This window comes from Salmo trutta, chromosome 2, assembly GCF_901001165.1.
Source record: "Salmo trutta chromosome 2, fSalTru1.1, whole genome shotgun sequence".
In the NCBI taxonomy this organism is placed as follows: domain Eukaryota; kingdom Metazoa; phylum Chordata; class Actinopteri; order Salmoniformes; family Salmonidae; genus Salmo; species Salmo trutta.
The window spans coordinates 21672849-21689104 of NC_042958.1; the positions used below are offsets into that span (position 1 = coordinate 21672849).

Below are 16256 nucleotides of genomic sequence, written 5' to 3' on the forward strand. Positions count from 1 at the left end.
AGAGTGGATGCATTTATTCACAGATTGTGATTCAATTTGCATGCTGATTCTGTTGCTGATTACTCCCTAGGCACGAACCACTGAGGGAAGTTAAATGAACAGTGAAGTTAAAACCCACTTTCCCAATTTAAATATCAAAAGTTGAGGGAATATTCAAGTAATAAAGTTGAAGAAAGGAATTCTTGGCCTTGGTCTGTATACTGCCATAGCGACACAATGTGGTGCCTGCCTAGCAGTGTGTTTGAGGCTTGATAACATGATCAAACAGACCAATATAACAGCTACACGACAACACAAACCAAACCAGTGTAAGTGTAACACATGTAAATACACACAGCAGATGGAGTATTGAACGCAACCAATGATTTTCACAGCCAGCGGCCCAGCTTGAGGTAAAGTATATTTAACAGTACAGTTTGTCAAGTCTGAATCTGCTAACTAGTAAAAAACAATACAGCTATATGTTTTATTGTCATATACTTGTTTTTCAAACACTCCACAAATTTCTAGTTAACAAACTATAGTTTGGCAAGTCGGTTAGGACATCGACTTTGTGCATGACACAAATCATTTTTCCAACAATTGTTTACTGACAGATTATTTCACTGTATCACAATTCCAGTGGGTCAGAAGTTTACATACAGTAAGTTGACTGTGCCTTTAAACAGCCTGGAAAATTCCAGAAAATGATGTCATGGCTTTAGAAGCTTCTGATAGGCTAATTGACATAATTTGACATAATTTGAGTCAATTGGAGGTGAACCTGTGGATGTATTTCAAGGTCTACCTTAACTCAGTGCCTCTTTGCTTGACATCATGGAAAAATCAAAAGAAATCAACCAAGACCTCAGAAACAAAATTGTAGACCTCCACAAGTCTGGTTCATCCTTGGAAGCAATTTCCAAATGCCTGAAGGTACCACGTTCATCTGTACAAACACCATCGGACCATGCAGCCATCATACCGCTCAGGAAGGAGACGGGTTCTGTCTCCTAGAGATGAACGTACTTTGGTGCGAAAAGTGCAAATCAATCCCAGAACAACAGCAAAGGACCTTGTGAATATGATGGAGGAAACAGGTACAAAAGTATCTATATCCAAAGTAAAACGATTCCTATAATCGACAATAACTGAAAGGTCACTCAGCAAGGAAGAAGCCACATCTCCAAAACCGCCATAAAAAAGCAAGACTATGATTTGCAACTGCACATGGGGACAAAGATCGTACTTTTTGGAGAAATGTCCTCTGGTCTGATGAAGCAAAAATAGAACTGTTTGGCTATAATGACCATCATTATGTTTGGAGGAAAAAGGGGGAGGCTTGCAAGCCGAAGAACACCATCCCAACCGTGAAGCACGGGGGTGGCAGCATCATGTTGTGGGGGTGCTTTGCTGCAGGAGGGACTGGTGCACTTCACAAAATAGGAAAATTATGTGGATATATTGAAGCAACATCTCAAGACATCAGTCAGGAAGTTAAAGCTTGATCGCAAATGGGTCTTCCAAATGGACAATGACCACAAGCATACTTCCAAAGTTGTGGCAAAATGGCTTAAGGACAACAAAGTCAAGGTATTGGAGTGGCCATCACAAAGCCCTGACCTCAATACTATAGAACATTTGTGGGCAGAACTGAAAAAGCGTGTGCGAGCAAGGAGGCCTACAAACCTGACTCAGTTACACCAGCTCTGTCAGGAGGAATGGGCCAAAATTCACACAACTTATTGTGGGAAGCTTGTGGAAGGCTGCTCGAAATGTTTGACCCAAGTTAAACAATTTTAAAGGCAATGCTACCAAATACTAAATGAGTGTATGTAAACCTCTGACCCACTGGGAATGTGATGAAAGAAATAAGCTGAAATAAATCATTCTCTCTACTATTATTCTGACATTTCACATTCTTAAAATAAAGTGGTGATCCTAACTGACCTAAGACAGGGAATTTTTACTAGGATTAAATGTCAGGAATTGAGAAAAACTGAGTTTAAATGTATTTGGCTAAGGTGTATGTAAACTTCCGACTTCAACTGTAGGTTCAGTGAAATGTGTTGTTTTACATGGTCAGTCATAGTAATACAACACACCTGGAGCAAATTAGGGACCAGTACTTTGATCAAGGTCACATCAAAAGATTTTTCACCTTGTCGGCTTAGGTATTCCAACTAGTGACCTTTCTAACCGCTAGGCTACCTGCCGCCCCTAGTATAAATGGTATATGGTGAGATGGTGGAGGCCAGATGGCAGTGCGATCTCTGTATTAGCAGCATAGAAGCCTTCCCTGTAGCTCAGTTGGTAGAGCATGGTGTTTGCAACGCCAGGGTTGTGGGTTCGATTCCCACGGGGGGCCAGCACAGAAAAAAAAATGTATGCATTCACTACTGTAAGTCGCTCTGGATAAGAGCGTCTGCTAAATGACTAAAATGTAAAAATGTAAAATATAGAAGCACTGAACAGAGAGAGAGATCAAGAAAGAGAGAGAGAGAGAGATGGTTGCAGTGCTCTTACCTGCAGAGGTAGAGACGAGAGAGAAGTGGTGAGGGAGAAGTGAAGAGACAGGTAGAGAGAGAGGTAGATGGTTGCAGAGCCGTTACCTGCAGGACAGAAGCTCCAGCATGAAGGAACTGCAGACCAGACTCTGCTGAGTCGATGCCCCCTGTGGCCAGGATGGGAAAGCCAGGCAGGGTTTTGGCGATGGCGGATACAGCACGCAGGGCGATGGGCCGGATGGCATTTCCTGTAGACAGAAACATAAATACAGAAACAGTGGCAGAAATCACCATTTACATACATGTATACCTGCGGATGTGTAGGGGCTAGCTAGGGACGGGTCCAATTGTTTTTGTTGATGGACTTGGCTAACGCGTACCGGTATTTGTATTTTTTTATTTCACCTTTATTTAACCAGGTAGGCCAGTTGAGAACAAGTTCTCATCTACAACTACGACCTGGCAAAGCAGTGCGACAAAAACAACAACACAGAGATACACATAAACAAATGTACAGTCAATAACACAATATAAAAATCTATGTACATTGTGTACAAATGTAGGAGAGTAGGGAGGTAAGGCAATAAATAGGCCATAGAGGCAAAATAGGGGGGGGGGGGGGGCGATCATTTCACATATGGTGTCCAGGACACAGCTGGGGGCTGAAGGGGGTCTATAACAAGCGACAACGGTGAGAGACTTGTTTCTGGAAAGGTGGATTTTTTTAAAGTAGATGCTCAAATTGTTTTGGCACAGACCTGGATAGTATGACAGAACTCTGCAGGCTAACTCTGCAGTAGATTGCAACTCCGCCCCCTTTGGCAGTTCTATCTTGTTCCAAAAATTGTATAGTTAGGGATGGAAATGTCAGGATTTTTGGTGGCCTTCCTAAGCCAGGATTCAGACACGGCTAGGACATCCGGGTTGGCGGAGTGTGCTAAAGCAGTGAACAAAACAAACTTAGGGAGGAGGCTTCTAATGTTAACATGCATAAAACCAAGGCTTTTACAGTTACAGAAGTCAACAAATGATAGCACCTGGGGAATGGGAGTGATGCTGGGGGCTGCAGGGCCTGGGTTAACCTCTACATCACCAGAGGAACAGAGGAGGAGTAGGATAAGGGTCTGGCTAAAGGCTATAAGAACTGGTTGTCTAGTGCGTTCGGAACAGAGAGTAAAAGAAGCAGGTTTCTGGCCGCGGAATAATAGATTCAAGGCATAATGTACAGACAAGGGTATGGTAGGATGTGAGTACAGTGGAGGTATACCTAGGCATTGTGTGACGATGAGAGAGGTTTGGTTTCTAGAGACACCATTTAAGCCAGGTGAGGTCACCGCATGTGTGGGGGGTGGAACAAAAGGGCTAGCTATGGCATAATGAGCAGGGCTGGAGGCTCTACAGTGAAATAAGACAATAATCACTAACCAAAACAGCAGTAGACAAGGCATATTGACATTAGGGAGAGGCATGTGTAACCGAGTGATCATAGGGTCCAGTGTGTAGCTAGGCGAGCTGGAGACACGGCGATTCAAACAGCTAGCAGGCCGGGGCTGGCAGGCTAGCAGATGGGCCTGCAGGGGACGTCGCAACGGAACAGCCTGTAGAAACCCCCTCAGACGGTTACGTCGGCGTGGATTGGCGGGGCACCGTGTCGGCAGTAAAGGGGTCCAGGCCAATTGGCAAAAGTAGCCCAGGAATTGGCTGATGGAATCTTTTCGGCTAGCCGGGAGATGGGCCTAGCTTGAGGCTAGCTCCAGGCTAACTGGTGCTTGCTTTGGGACAGAGACGTTAGCCAGGAGTAGCCACTCGGATAGCAGCTAGCTAGCTGCGATGATCCGGTGTAAAGGTTCAGAGCTTGCGTTAGAAATCCAGAGATGTGGTAGAGTAAAGCAGTCCGATATGCTCTGGGTAGATATCGTGCTGTGCAGGCTGGCAGGAGTTGACCAGGCTGAGGCTGGCTGATGTCCGAGTTAACGGGGATGACCACTAGCAGTGGCTAACTGACTACTAGCTAGTAGCTAGTTAGCTGGCTAGCTACTGATGGGGGTTCCTGTTCTAAAGTATAAAAAAATAGCAGATCTGTACCACATTGGGTGAGTCGGGATGCAGAAGAGTATGTTCAGTCCGTAGATGGAAATTGAGATTAAAAATATAAAAAATATATGCGAAATATATACGAAGAAAACAATACATACACGGGACGGGACAAAACAAAAACAGACGTCTGACAGCTACACCATCTTGGAAAAATGAGATTAGTTCACTGTAAGTGATAAGAAGACTACAAGCAAGAGGGAAAATAAGAGTGAGGATAGGGGATCAGAAAGGCCTGTATTGCACCAACTGTCTTTTGAAATATGGAGGGAAGTGAATATCTTGTCATTTATCTTCCCAGGGTATTACATTAATACAGACTGTTAAGGCTACTACAGGGTGCAGTCACAATCTTTCCCTCACTGTATGTCTCTCGCTCTGTATGTCACTCCCCACCTCTCCATCCCTCACTCTCTATCGCTCTCTCTGTCTCTCTGCCTCTCTCCCTGTGGCCTAGCATTGCACGGGATGTTCCCGTCTCCCCTCTCCATCTCTCACTCTATCGCTCACTCTCCCCGTGGCCTACCATAGCGCGGGACGTTCCAGTCTCTGGATCTAAATAAGTGTAGACAATGTCTGTGTCTGATCAATGGGAAGAAAAGCCTGCCTGCTAAATGAGGTTAAATCTAATGTGATAAACTGCTCCATCTGTCAGTGGGATTGGACTGGAGGCTTTAATTCATTCAGGAGGTGGGAGAGACAGGTAAATAAATAAGGGGTGTAACATTAGAAGATTCATGAAGAGCGGAGCTTTCTAGGGCTTTGACATGCTGGGAGAAGAAGACACTTCTTGTTTTTTCTTTTAGTCAGACTTCTTAATGACAGTATAGGGGTAATTCATGGATATGGTTGTGTTGCTGTCTTCCATGTGTGGCTGACTGATGCCCTTTATCGTGTGCAGGCATCTGTAAATAGCAGAAGTTCAAGAGAGAACTTCATATCTCAAGTTGTGCACGTTAACACAGCCTGCATGTTCCTATATGTTTCTATGACTGTATTTATGGTTTCTGAGACCTCTGTCTTTCCATCAAGTCTCCACTGGTAACATCCACCAAATACTTCTGTCCTCTTGTACTGTAGTATCCTCCTCCTGCTCATTTCCACAACAAACCATAGCTAACCCACTACCCCCTATCCCTTCAATACCACCCCCATACTTTCACCACAACATTGCATGGCAAATCAATTGTAACAGCCAAATCAGCTCATGTTTGGCGTATATTTGGTTTGGAAGGCTGTTCCTGTGAATCTGTAATGAGTTGTTGCTATGGGCCGTGTCCCAAATTGCACCCTATTCCCTATACAGGGTTGGGGAGCAAAGGGTTACATGCAATCCGTTAGATGTAACTGATTACAAAAAAACTAACTTGAATCCGTTACCATCAGAAATATTGTAATCAGATTACAATATTTCGAGGACTACTTTTAAATTCAACATTTTGTCACCTTTCTGCTTTCTCAAAAACATTCAAATCAGCACTGAAAAAAGGCGAAAGTTTAAGTTTATTCCACCTGAGCGAGTCTGACTACAAATTAGAGACCAATATGATGACACCAAAGTTGATTGCGGCAAAAGAGCAAGAATAGGCTTTTTTAGGCTACAGTCCAAGCTGTCTTCCAATGGTGCAAATGCTGTTGGAATCCAAAGATTATCCAACTTCAATAAAGGCTTGGAGGTAAGAACGACAGCAGTGGTGTAGCCTACGGGCGATACGGATATCACACTGCTGCTCTCTTAGGTATGTATCCCTTTCACCTTTCCTTTCATTTGTACTGAACAAAAATATAAATGCAACATGCAGCAATTTCAACAATTTTACCGAGTTACAGTTCATATAAGGAAATCAGTCAATTTAATTAAATTCATTAGGCCCTAATTTAATGATTTTACATGACTGGGCAGGGGTGCAGCCATGGGTGGACCTGGGACAGCATAGGCCCACCCACTTTGGAGCTAGGCCCAGCCAATCAGAATGAGTTTTCCCCCACAAAAGGGTGTTATTACAGACAGAAATACTCCTTAGTTTCATCAGCTGTCCGGGTGGCTGGTCTCAGATGATCCCACAGGTGAAGAAGCCGGACGTGAAGGTCCTGGGTTGGCATGGTTACACGTGGTCTGCGGTTGTGAGGCCGGTTGGACGTACTGCCAAATTCTCTAAAACAACCTTGCGGTTATGGTAGAGAAATTAACATTAAATTATCTGGCAACAGTTCTGGTGGACATTCCTGCAGTCAACATGCCAATTGCACACACCCTCAAAACTTGAGACATCTGTGGCATTGTGTTATGTGGCAAAACTGCACATTTTAGAGTGGCCTTTTATTGCCCCTAGCACAAGGTGCACCTGTGTAATGACCATGCTGTTTAATCAGCTTCTTGATATGCCGCACCTGTCAGGTGGATGGATTATCTTGGCAAAGGAGAAATGTTCACACTTTTGTGCACGAAAGAGATATGTTTTGTGCGTATGGAAAAGTTCTGGGATATTTTATTTCAGCTCATGAAACATGGGACCAACAATTTAGAGGTTGCGTTTATATTTTTGTTCAGTACAGCTATTTGCGCCTTATGAATTGTGGTTGTTGTGGACAAATTAATATGTGTGTTTTAACCCAATAATGGTTGAATTCCATGCTGTCACTGTCACTTCTCCACTCAAGCATAACATTGTTGTCATCTATCACCTATCAGGTGCCCTTGGAAAGTTCCTCAATGAGCTCTACACCTTGATTAGCTAATTTCCTGACGATGGCTCACCACTCTTCGTACTTGACAACTTCAACCTCCCGATGTCTGTCTTTCATTCATTTCTTTCCAACTCTCTCTTTACCCTCATCACCATTTCCCAATAACTCACAAGGCAGGCAATATGCTTTACCTCATCTTTACTAGAGGCTGTTCCCCTACTAATCTCTCTGCAACCCCCCTCCAGGTCTCTGATCACTACTTTGTTTAATTTTCTGTCTTCCTTTCCTCCTACCCTAGTCACTCAACCCCTACCCAGATGGTCATGCGCAGTCACAATCTTCGCTCTCCCTCCCACTACTCCTCTTATATCCTATCATCTCTCCCTTCTGCTAAATCCTTCTCCCTCCTGTCTCTGCCTTTTCGACCCTACTCTCCTCCCTTTCCGCATTCTATGACTCACACTGTCCGGTTTGTTCCCGGCCGGCTCGACCCTCCCCTCCTGCTCGTTGGCTGAGCGACTCATCGAGAGCTGCTTGCAGCTGAGCGAAAATTGGGGAAAACTAAACTTTCGGAGGACCTATCATCCTTTCACTCCCTCCTTTCTGCCTTCTCTTCATCTGTAGCCACTTATTATCACTGTAAGTGTCAAGCTTCTGCCTCCAACCCTAGGAAAGTATTTTCCACCTTCTGACTCTAACCCTAGGAAACCCTTTTCCACTTCTGCCTCTAACTCTAGGAAACCCTTTTCCACTTCTGCCTCTAACCCTAGGAAACCCTTTTCCACTTCTGCCTCTAACCCTAGGAAAGTCTTTTCCACCTTCTGACTCTAACCCTAGGAAACCCTTTTCTACTTCTGCCTCTAACCCTAGGAAACCCTTTTCCACCTTCTCCTCCCTCCTTAATCCTCCACCCCACCCCTCCTCTCTGCGGACGACTGTGTCAACCACTTTGAAAAGAAAGTTGACGACATTCGCTTCTCATTCACTCAGCCTATTGAGACCACTGGTCCCACTCACACAGAACTACCCTATGCCTTGACCTCTTTCTCCCCTCTCCAGATGAAATCCAGCGACTAGTGAGGTCTGGCCGCTCGACAACCTGCCCACTCGACCCTGACCTTTTCCCATTTTTCACTTCCCTCATCAACTCATCCTTGACCACTGGCTGTGTCCCCTCTGACTTCAGAATGGGTAGAATCGCTCCCCTCCTCAAGAAAACCAACACTCGATTCATCTGATGTCAGAAACTATAGACTTGTATCGCTTCTTTCTTTTCTTTCCAAAACACTTGAGCGTGCTGTCTCTGATCAACTCTCGTTATCTCTCTCAAAAAGATCTTCTTGACCCTAACTAGAGGCTTCAAGACGGGTCACTCAACCGAGACTGCTCTTCTCTGTGTCACGGAGGCTCTCCGCACTGCCAAACTAACTCTCCCTCCTATTTCCTCATCCTCCTAGATCTATCCGTTGCCTTCGACTCAGTGAACCATCATATCCTCTTCTCAGGGCTGGGCGTCTCAGGCTCTGCACACTCTTGGATTGCATCCGCTCCTACCAGTTGACGTGGAGAGGATCTGTGTCTGCACCACGTACTGTCACTACTTGTGTCCCCCAGGACTCGGTTCTAGGCCCTCTCCTCTTCTTTCTATACAGCAAGTCAATCAGCTCCGTCATATCATCACATGGTCACGTCTATAATTCCATTCAACTACTTCCTTCCTCCCTTCTGACACCCAGGTGGCGACATGCATCTCTCCGTGCCTGGCAGACATCTAAGCTTGGATGTTGGCCCACCACATCAATCTCAACCTCGACAAGAAGGAGCTGCTCTTCCTCCCGGGAAAGGCCTGCCCACTCAAAGGTCTCTCCATCAGGGTTGACAACAGTGTTGCCCTCCCAGAGTGCAAAGAACCTTGGCGTGACCCTGAAGAACTCCCTGTCTTTCTCTGCAGGTTCATGCAGAGAAAGACTCACTCCTGCAGGTTCATGCTCTACAACATCCGTAGAGTACGACCTCACCTCACACAGGAAGTAGCACAGGTCCTAATCCAGGCACTTGTCATCTCCCATCTGGACTACTGCAATTTGCTGTTGGCTGGGCTCCCCGCTTATCCCATCTCACCCCACTCCTCCGTACAATACACTGGCTTCCAGTCGAAGCTCGCATCCACAACAAGACCATGGCGCTTGCCTACAGTGCAGCAAGAGGTACTGCCCTTCCCTACCTTCAGGCTATGCTCAAACCACCTCTGGTCTCTTGGCCCCCTGGTCTCTCAGCTCCCGCTCAGCCCAGTCCAAACGCTTCTCAGTCCTGGCACCTGAAACCCTACCTCTTCAAAGAGTATCTTAAATAATCCATAAATACAAACGTTCCAGAACCAACACTTGCCTTTGATATGTGGTTGTCCCACCTAGCTATCTTAAGATGAATGCACTAATTGTACGTTTCTCTGGATAAGAGTGTCTTCTAAATGACAAAAATGTCAAATTATTTGAAGAAGTTTAAAGCTGCCTATTCATCATTGTTTTTGCGACCAGTGAACAGTCAGTGAAAATGTGCAAGCTTGCATTTATTGAAACAACTCATGTACTGGAGGCAGCTCTGCAGAGTGGTCAATAGCTGGCACAGCCAAAAAGTCATTTTGAAGCTAACCCTAACCTTAACCACACTGTTAACTCTAATGCCTAACATTAACCTTAAGACCAAAAAGCAAATGTTTGTTTTCATAAATTTTTAAGAAATAGCCAATCTTGACTTTGCAGCTGGCCCATCTAGCGGAAACTGCTCAGTTCTGCCTCCAGGGCAAGACTCATGACAATAAACGTCAACCTGAGAAAAATGCACTCTTGCACAAGCTGCATAGTTTGAATCCCAGTCTATGGAATACAAGTTTGAGGGAGTACCTCCCTTCTGAACTCCTCCATGGTATTGTGCTCCAAACTGTCTTCGTGCTGATAGATTTTTCTTCCCCTAATGGACACATACTGAAACACATGCTCAAACTCTCACACTTAAAGAGCTGCAAATTATCGTGATATCAAAGTGTCACCAAAAAAAACGTAAACAATAGGCCTACAGCAAATGCAGCATATGGCATTCATTTTCGCACATGCTAATAACACTTTTCAGCAGTGCTCAAAGCATGCCATTCCATGAGAGCAGCATTCTTTTTCCAACTCGAAGCAATGAGCCCAATCAGTCCTCCATGACAACAAAATCATAAAAAACACGGTAGGCTAAATAAGTACTTCGTTTTTGGGTTATGCTAAGGTAATACAATTTGACTAATCTATATTTTCAAGTCCTATTCTTGAAGATCAATGATTATTAAATTAATTGAAATATCTGGAAATATATAGCCCAATCATATTATTATCTGTAGTAGAAAGCAATGGGTTAGAAGAAGCCTATATAACCAAACCTTAAAGTAAAATGCAACATCCATTTATGGCCAACTATGTAAACTCTAACATTGATTTATCCTGCAATGGATGTTGTTCAATTGGTAATATTCCTAATGCCTCTTAAAGGGACAGTAATCTAAAAGTAAATGAAAGTAATCAGATTAGATTACATTACTGCAAATGGATAATAAAAAAGTTATGTTACTGATAAAAAAATGTGGACAGGAAACTAGTAACTGTAAAAGATTAAGTTTAGAAAGTACCTACCCAACCCTGTGCCTATGTCGTCAAATGAAATGTGTCTACAACATTCATATCTTATATTCTGAGAACATGGCAACCATTTCCTGTGTATGTTTGGTGGGACATTGATGGAATATTCTCCTAACCCTTAAACAGGACATAGGAATGTTATTGCAACATTCTCATGAAACTTGTCTAGAACATTAATTTCTTATATTCTGAGAACATTGTAACCACATTCTGTGTATGTTTGGTAGGACGTTGATGGAATATTCTCCTAACCCTAAAAAAAACTGGACACAGGAATGTTCTTGCAACATCCCATAAAACGCACCTAGAACATTAATGTTGTATATTCTGATATTCTTATATTCTAGATAAGTTCTGTTTGACATTAAGGTAATGTTCTCCTAACTTTAACACCAAAACATGCTAAAAAGGTTCTCAGACGGTTTTTTCTAAATTAGAATGTTCCCCTAACTAACAGGAAACTGGACACTCAAACATTAGGGGGACATTGTGTGTAACATTACAAAAACGTTCTCTCTGTAGAATTGTTAGCTGGGATGGTGCTATTTGGGACGCTGCTATAGACATGGTGGCTGGAGAGCGTCAGCTTGGCTTCAGCCAAGTCAAAGAGACTGTTGTGAAAGAGACTGTTGTCAGCGCCAATATGACATGCTTTTCAGGCTAATCCAGCCAGCTGCCTGGACCATATGAGCGTTATGGATTACAAAAAGCTTGTCCGCTCCTCTTTCTCTCTTAGTCTCTCTCTCTCCATCTCTCTCTCTCTCTCTAACCAGCTCTCTACCCCACCATCCTTGTCTTTCTCTGTCCTTTCCTCTCTCTTTCTCTATCCCTCCCCCTTTCTCTCCCTCCCCCCTCTCTCCTCCGCTCTCAGACCATCTCACCTCGGCGGAGCGACATCTTTATCTCCCTGAACACCATTCAACACTGTATCCCATCAAAATGCAATCTGACGCCACCTAAAGCCACCTAATCTACTCAGGCAAATCACAGTCAACTTAGCCTAGGGGGAGTGAGTCAGGGAGGGAGAGCAGCACCGCACACTGCTGTGAGTATTATGTTGGGTGACACTCACAACAACATACGCCTCAGGAATTTATTTGCCAGCGCAAATCACTTTCCAGATGAGACGCCTGGTCTTTGTCTTTGGGGTTAGTGGAGCCTTTCATTGTATTAGTAATGGATGAGCAGAAAGGGGCTGGAGGATTCAACACTCACACTATTCACTCCACAGGTCCAGCTTCTCTGATACCCTGGTGTGTGTGTGTGTGTGTGTATGTGTGTGTGTTTGTGCGTCTTTACGTGCATGTGTGTTTTGCCAAGACTTAAAGCCTGGTCTCTCACTACTTTTCCAATCTGACAAAAGACCAGCATCCTGAACATTGTTCCTATTGTTTCACACCTTATTGCTTGTCCTTCACAACGCACAGCTCCTGTTGTCATAGCCCTCCTCTCCTCCCCTCCTCATCTCTCTCCAGTGAAGCGACAGGTCCTGTTGTCTCTGAACAACACATCTTTCTCTGGGTCATCCTCCTCATCATTGGGCTTCTGACAACCCGTCTGTCTGTCCAACATCAGGGTATGGTGTGTCAGCCATACACACATACACAAACACACACACACAAACATCTGTTCAACACAGCCTTTTGCATCAGCTCAGATACAGCCATAGCCACATGCATGTTTTCCAGTAGGGAGAGCTAGAGGGAATCTGTGATACACAGTTACTGCAGCAAGCTGAGCCTTCTCTCTCTCTATCAATTATTTCTCTCTCTATCTACTCTTTCTCTCTAACTATTGTTTCACTCTCCCTCTACATATTCTACTATCTATCTACTCTCTCCCTCCCTCTATATATACACTACCGGTCAAAAGTATTAGATCACCTATTTATTTTTCTTTATTTTTACTATTTTCTACATTGTAGAAGAATAGTAAAGACTTCAAAACTATGAAATAACAGATATGGAATCATGTAGTAACCAAAAAAGTGTTACACAAATCTAAATATATTTTATATTTGAGATTCTTCAAATAGCTAACCTTTGCCTTGACAACTTTGCACACGCTTGGCATTCTCTCAACCAGCTTAATGAGGAAGTCACCTGGAATGCATTTCAATTAACTGGTGTGCCTTCTTAATGCGTTTGAGACAATCAGTTGTGTTGTGACAAAGTATGGGGGTATACTGAAGATAGCCCTATTTGGTAAAAGACCAAGTCCATATTATGGCAAGAACAACTCAAAAAAGCAAAGAGAAACGACAGTCCATCATTACTTTAAGACATGAAGGTCAGTCAATTCGGAACATTTCACGTTTCTTCAAGTGCAGTTGCAAAATCCATCAAGAGCTATGATGAAACAGGTTCTCATGAGGACCGCCACAGGAAAGGAAGACACAGAGTTACCTCTGCTGCAGAGGATAAGTTCATTAGAGTTTCCAGCTTTAGAAATTGCAGCATAAATGCTTCACAGAAATAAATGCTTCACATCTCAACATAAACTGTTCAGAGGAGACTGTGTGTATCAGGCCTTCATGGTTGAATTGCTGCAAAGAAACCACTACCAAAGGACACCAATAAGAAGAAGAGACTTGCTTGGGCCAAGAAACACAAGCAATGGACATTAGACCGGTGGAAATCTGTCCTTTGGTCTGGAGTCCAAATTTGAGAGTTTTGGTTCCAACCGCCGTGTCTTTGTGAGATGCGGTGTGGGTGAACGGATGATCTCCACATGTGTATTTCCCACCGTAAAGCATGGAGGAGAAGGTGTTATGGTGTGGGGGTGCTTTGCTGGTGACACTGTCTGTGGTTCATTTAGAATTCAAGGCACACTTAACCAGCATGGCTACCACAGCATTCTGCAGCGATACACCATCCCATCTGGTTTGGGCTTAGTGGGACTATCATTTGTTTTTCAACATGACAATGACCCAACACACCAACAGGCTGTGTAAGGGCTATTTTACCAAAAAGGAGAGTGGTGGAGTGCTGCATCAGATGACCTGGCCACAACAATCCCCTGACCTCAACCAAATTGAGATGGTTTGGGATGAGTCAGACCTCAGTGAAGGAAAAGCAGCCAACAAGTGCTCAGCATATGTGGGAACTTCTTCAAGACTGTTGAAAAGCATTCCAGGTGAAGCTGGTTGAGAGAATGCCAAGAGTCTGCAAAGCTGGCATCAAGGCAAAGGGTGGCTATTTGAGAATCTCAAATATAAAATATATATATATATATATTTTTTTTTTGGTTACTACATGGTTTTTGGTTACTACACTTTTACGGTTACTACATGATTCCAGATGTTGCTGGCCTTATAGGCAGAGTTCCTCTGTCCAGTGTCTGTGTTATTTTGCCCATCTTAATATTTTATTTTTATTGGCCAGTGTGAGATATGGCTTTTTCTTTGCAACTCTGCCTAGAAGACCAGTATCCCGGAGTCACCTTTTCACTGTTGACGTTGAGACTGGTGTTTTGAGGATACTATTTAATGAAGCTGCTAGTTGAGGACTTGTGAGGCGTCTGTTTCTCAAACTAGACACTCTAATGAACTTGTCCTCTTGCTCAGTTGTGCACCGGGGCCTCCCACTCCTCTTTCTACTCTGTTTAGAGCCAGTTTGCGCTGTTCTGTGAAGGGAGCTGTTCTGTGAATGCTAATGCTCCAGATAGTCAACTAGTCTAAAGATGGCCAGTTGTATTGCTTCTTTAATCAGAACAACAGTTTTCAGCTGTGCTAACATAATTGCAAAAGGGTTTTCTAATGATCAATTAGCATTTTTACTTGGATTAGCTAACACAATGTGCCATTGGAACACAGGAGTGATGGTCGCTGATAATGGGCCTCTGTACGCCTTTGTAAATATTCCATTAAAAATCAGCCGTTTCCAGCTACAGTAGTCATTTACAACATTAACAATGTCTACACTGTATTTCTGATCAATTTGATGTCATTTTAATGGACAACAAATGTGCTTTTCTTTCAAAAACAAGGACATTTCTAAGTGACCCCAAACCTTTGAACGGTAGTATATATACAGTGAGGGAAAAAATTATTTGATTTCCTGCCATGGTGGAGAGTTTGGAATCTGATTGATTGATTGCTTCTGTGGACAGGAGTCTTTTATACAGGTAACAAGGTGAGATTAGGAGCACTCCCTTTAAGAGTGTGCTCCTAATCTCAGTTTGTTACCTGTATAAAAGACACCTGGGAGCCAGAAATCTTTCTGATTGAGAGGGGTTCAAATACTTATTTCCCTCATTAAAATGCAAATCAATTTATAACATTTTTGACATGCGTTTTTCTGGATATTTTTGTTGTTATTCTGTCTCTCACTGTTCAAATAAACCTACCATTAAAATTATAGACTGATCATTTCTTTGTCAGTGGGCAAACGTACAAAATCAGCAGGGGATCAAATACTTTTTCCCCTCACTTTATATAAATATCTTCTCTCTCTCTCTCTCTCTCTAGTGATACTGGACGATGGCTGCTTACACATGCGGCTCACGGTACACCTGCTACTTTTGATGAATAATTCTAGACACAGACCGACAGACAGACAGATGTGTAGGAATCAGGCAGGAGTATCTGCTGCTTCTCAGAATCGGCTGCTTTTCATCCAACTAGAGGGAGAAAATACACATCCAAAGGAGCAATTAAGTTCATGGCTATTGAGTCTAGATCTACAGTATATTAATAGGAGCTAGAGGCCTGCATAGTGCAAGCTTGTTTGGAGCAGAGTGAGGAGAAACATCAATTGTGCTTCATAAGATATACAATATTGCTATTCGTTTGGAATTGCATACAATATTCATGTGTTTCAGTATTTGTTGTGGTTCAAACATGTCTCAGATAATTTCCCAAACCAGATCATCAAATATCTGGACATGTGACATACAGTATAATGTGAGAGATGGATGGATAAGTAATAACAGTGAATATGAGAAGGTGAACTGAAGGGCATGATTGGAACTGACTACACAACCCCCATCAAATACTAGACCTTCTTTCCTTCCTTTCACATTAATCCATTTATTAGAACTTTACATTTGTATGGAATAATAATGGAAGCCTCTTCATTGACTGTGTGGCCTTTTTGTCTGGGCGGTAGGCTACAAAGCAACTGGGTGGGTTTCAGTCCGATAGATAGCAGCGATGGCTATCTTTGTGTGGGGCTTTAAAGATGCATAATGCAGAGGTTTGATACCAGCATTTGGTATTCAGGGTCTGCAAAGGCCACCGGCCACTGCCTCTGGATCTATCCCCTCTCACACACTCATAATAACACACACACACACACAAACTTGCTCCTAT

At 43.4% G+C, this 16256-nt stretch overlaps 1 protein-coding gene across 2 annotated transcripts in view; it reads right to left on the bottom strand.

Annotated features, from left to right (window-relative positions):
• Positions 1–16256, bottom strand: part of dpyda (dihydropyrimidine dehydrogenase a) — a 216110-nt gene that overhangs the window by 27527 nt on the left and 172327 nt on the right. For both annotated transcript variants that reach the window (XM_029698324.1, XM_029698334.1), the window contains exon 19: positions 2592–2734. In XM_029698324.1, coding sequence (XP_029554184.1) covers positions 2592–2734 — 143 coding nt within the window. The remainder of the gene's footprint in view (positions 1–2591; positions 2735–16256) is intronic.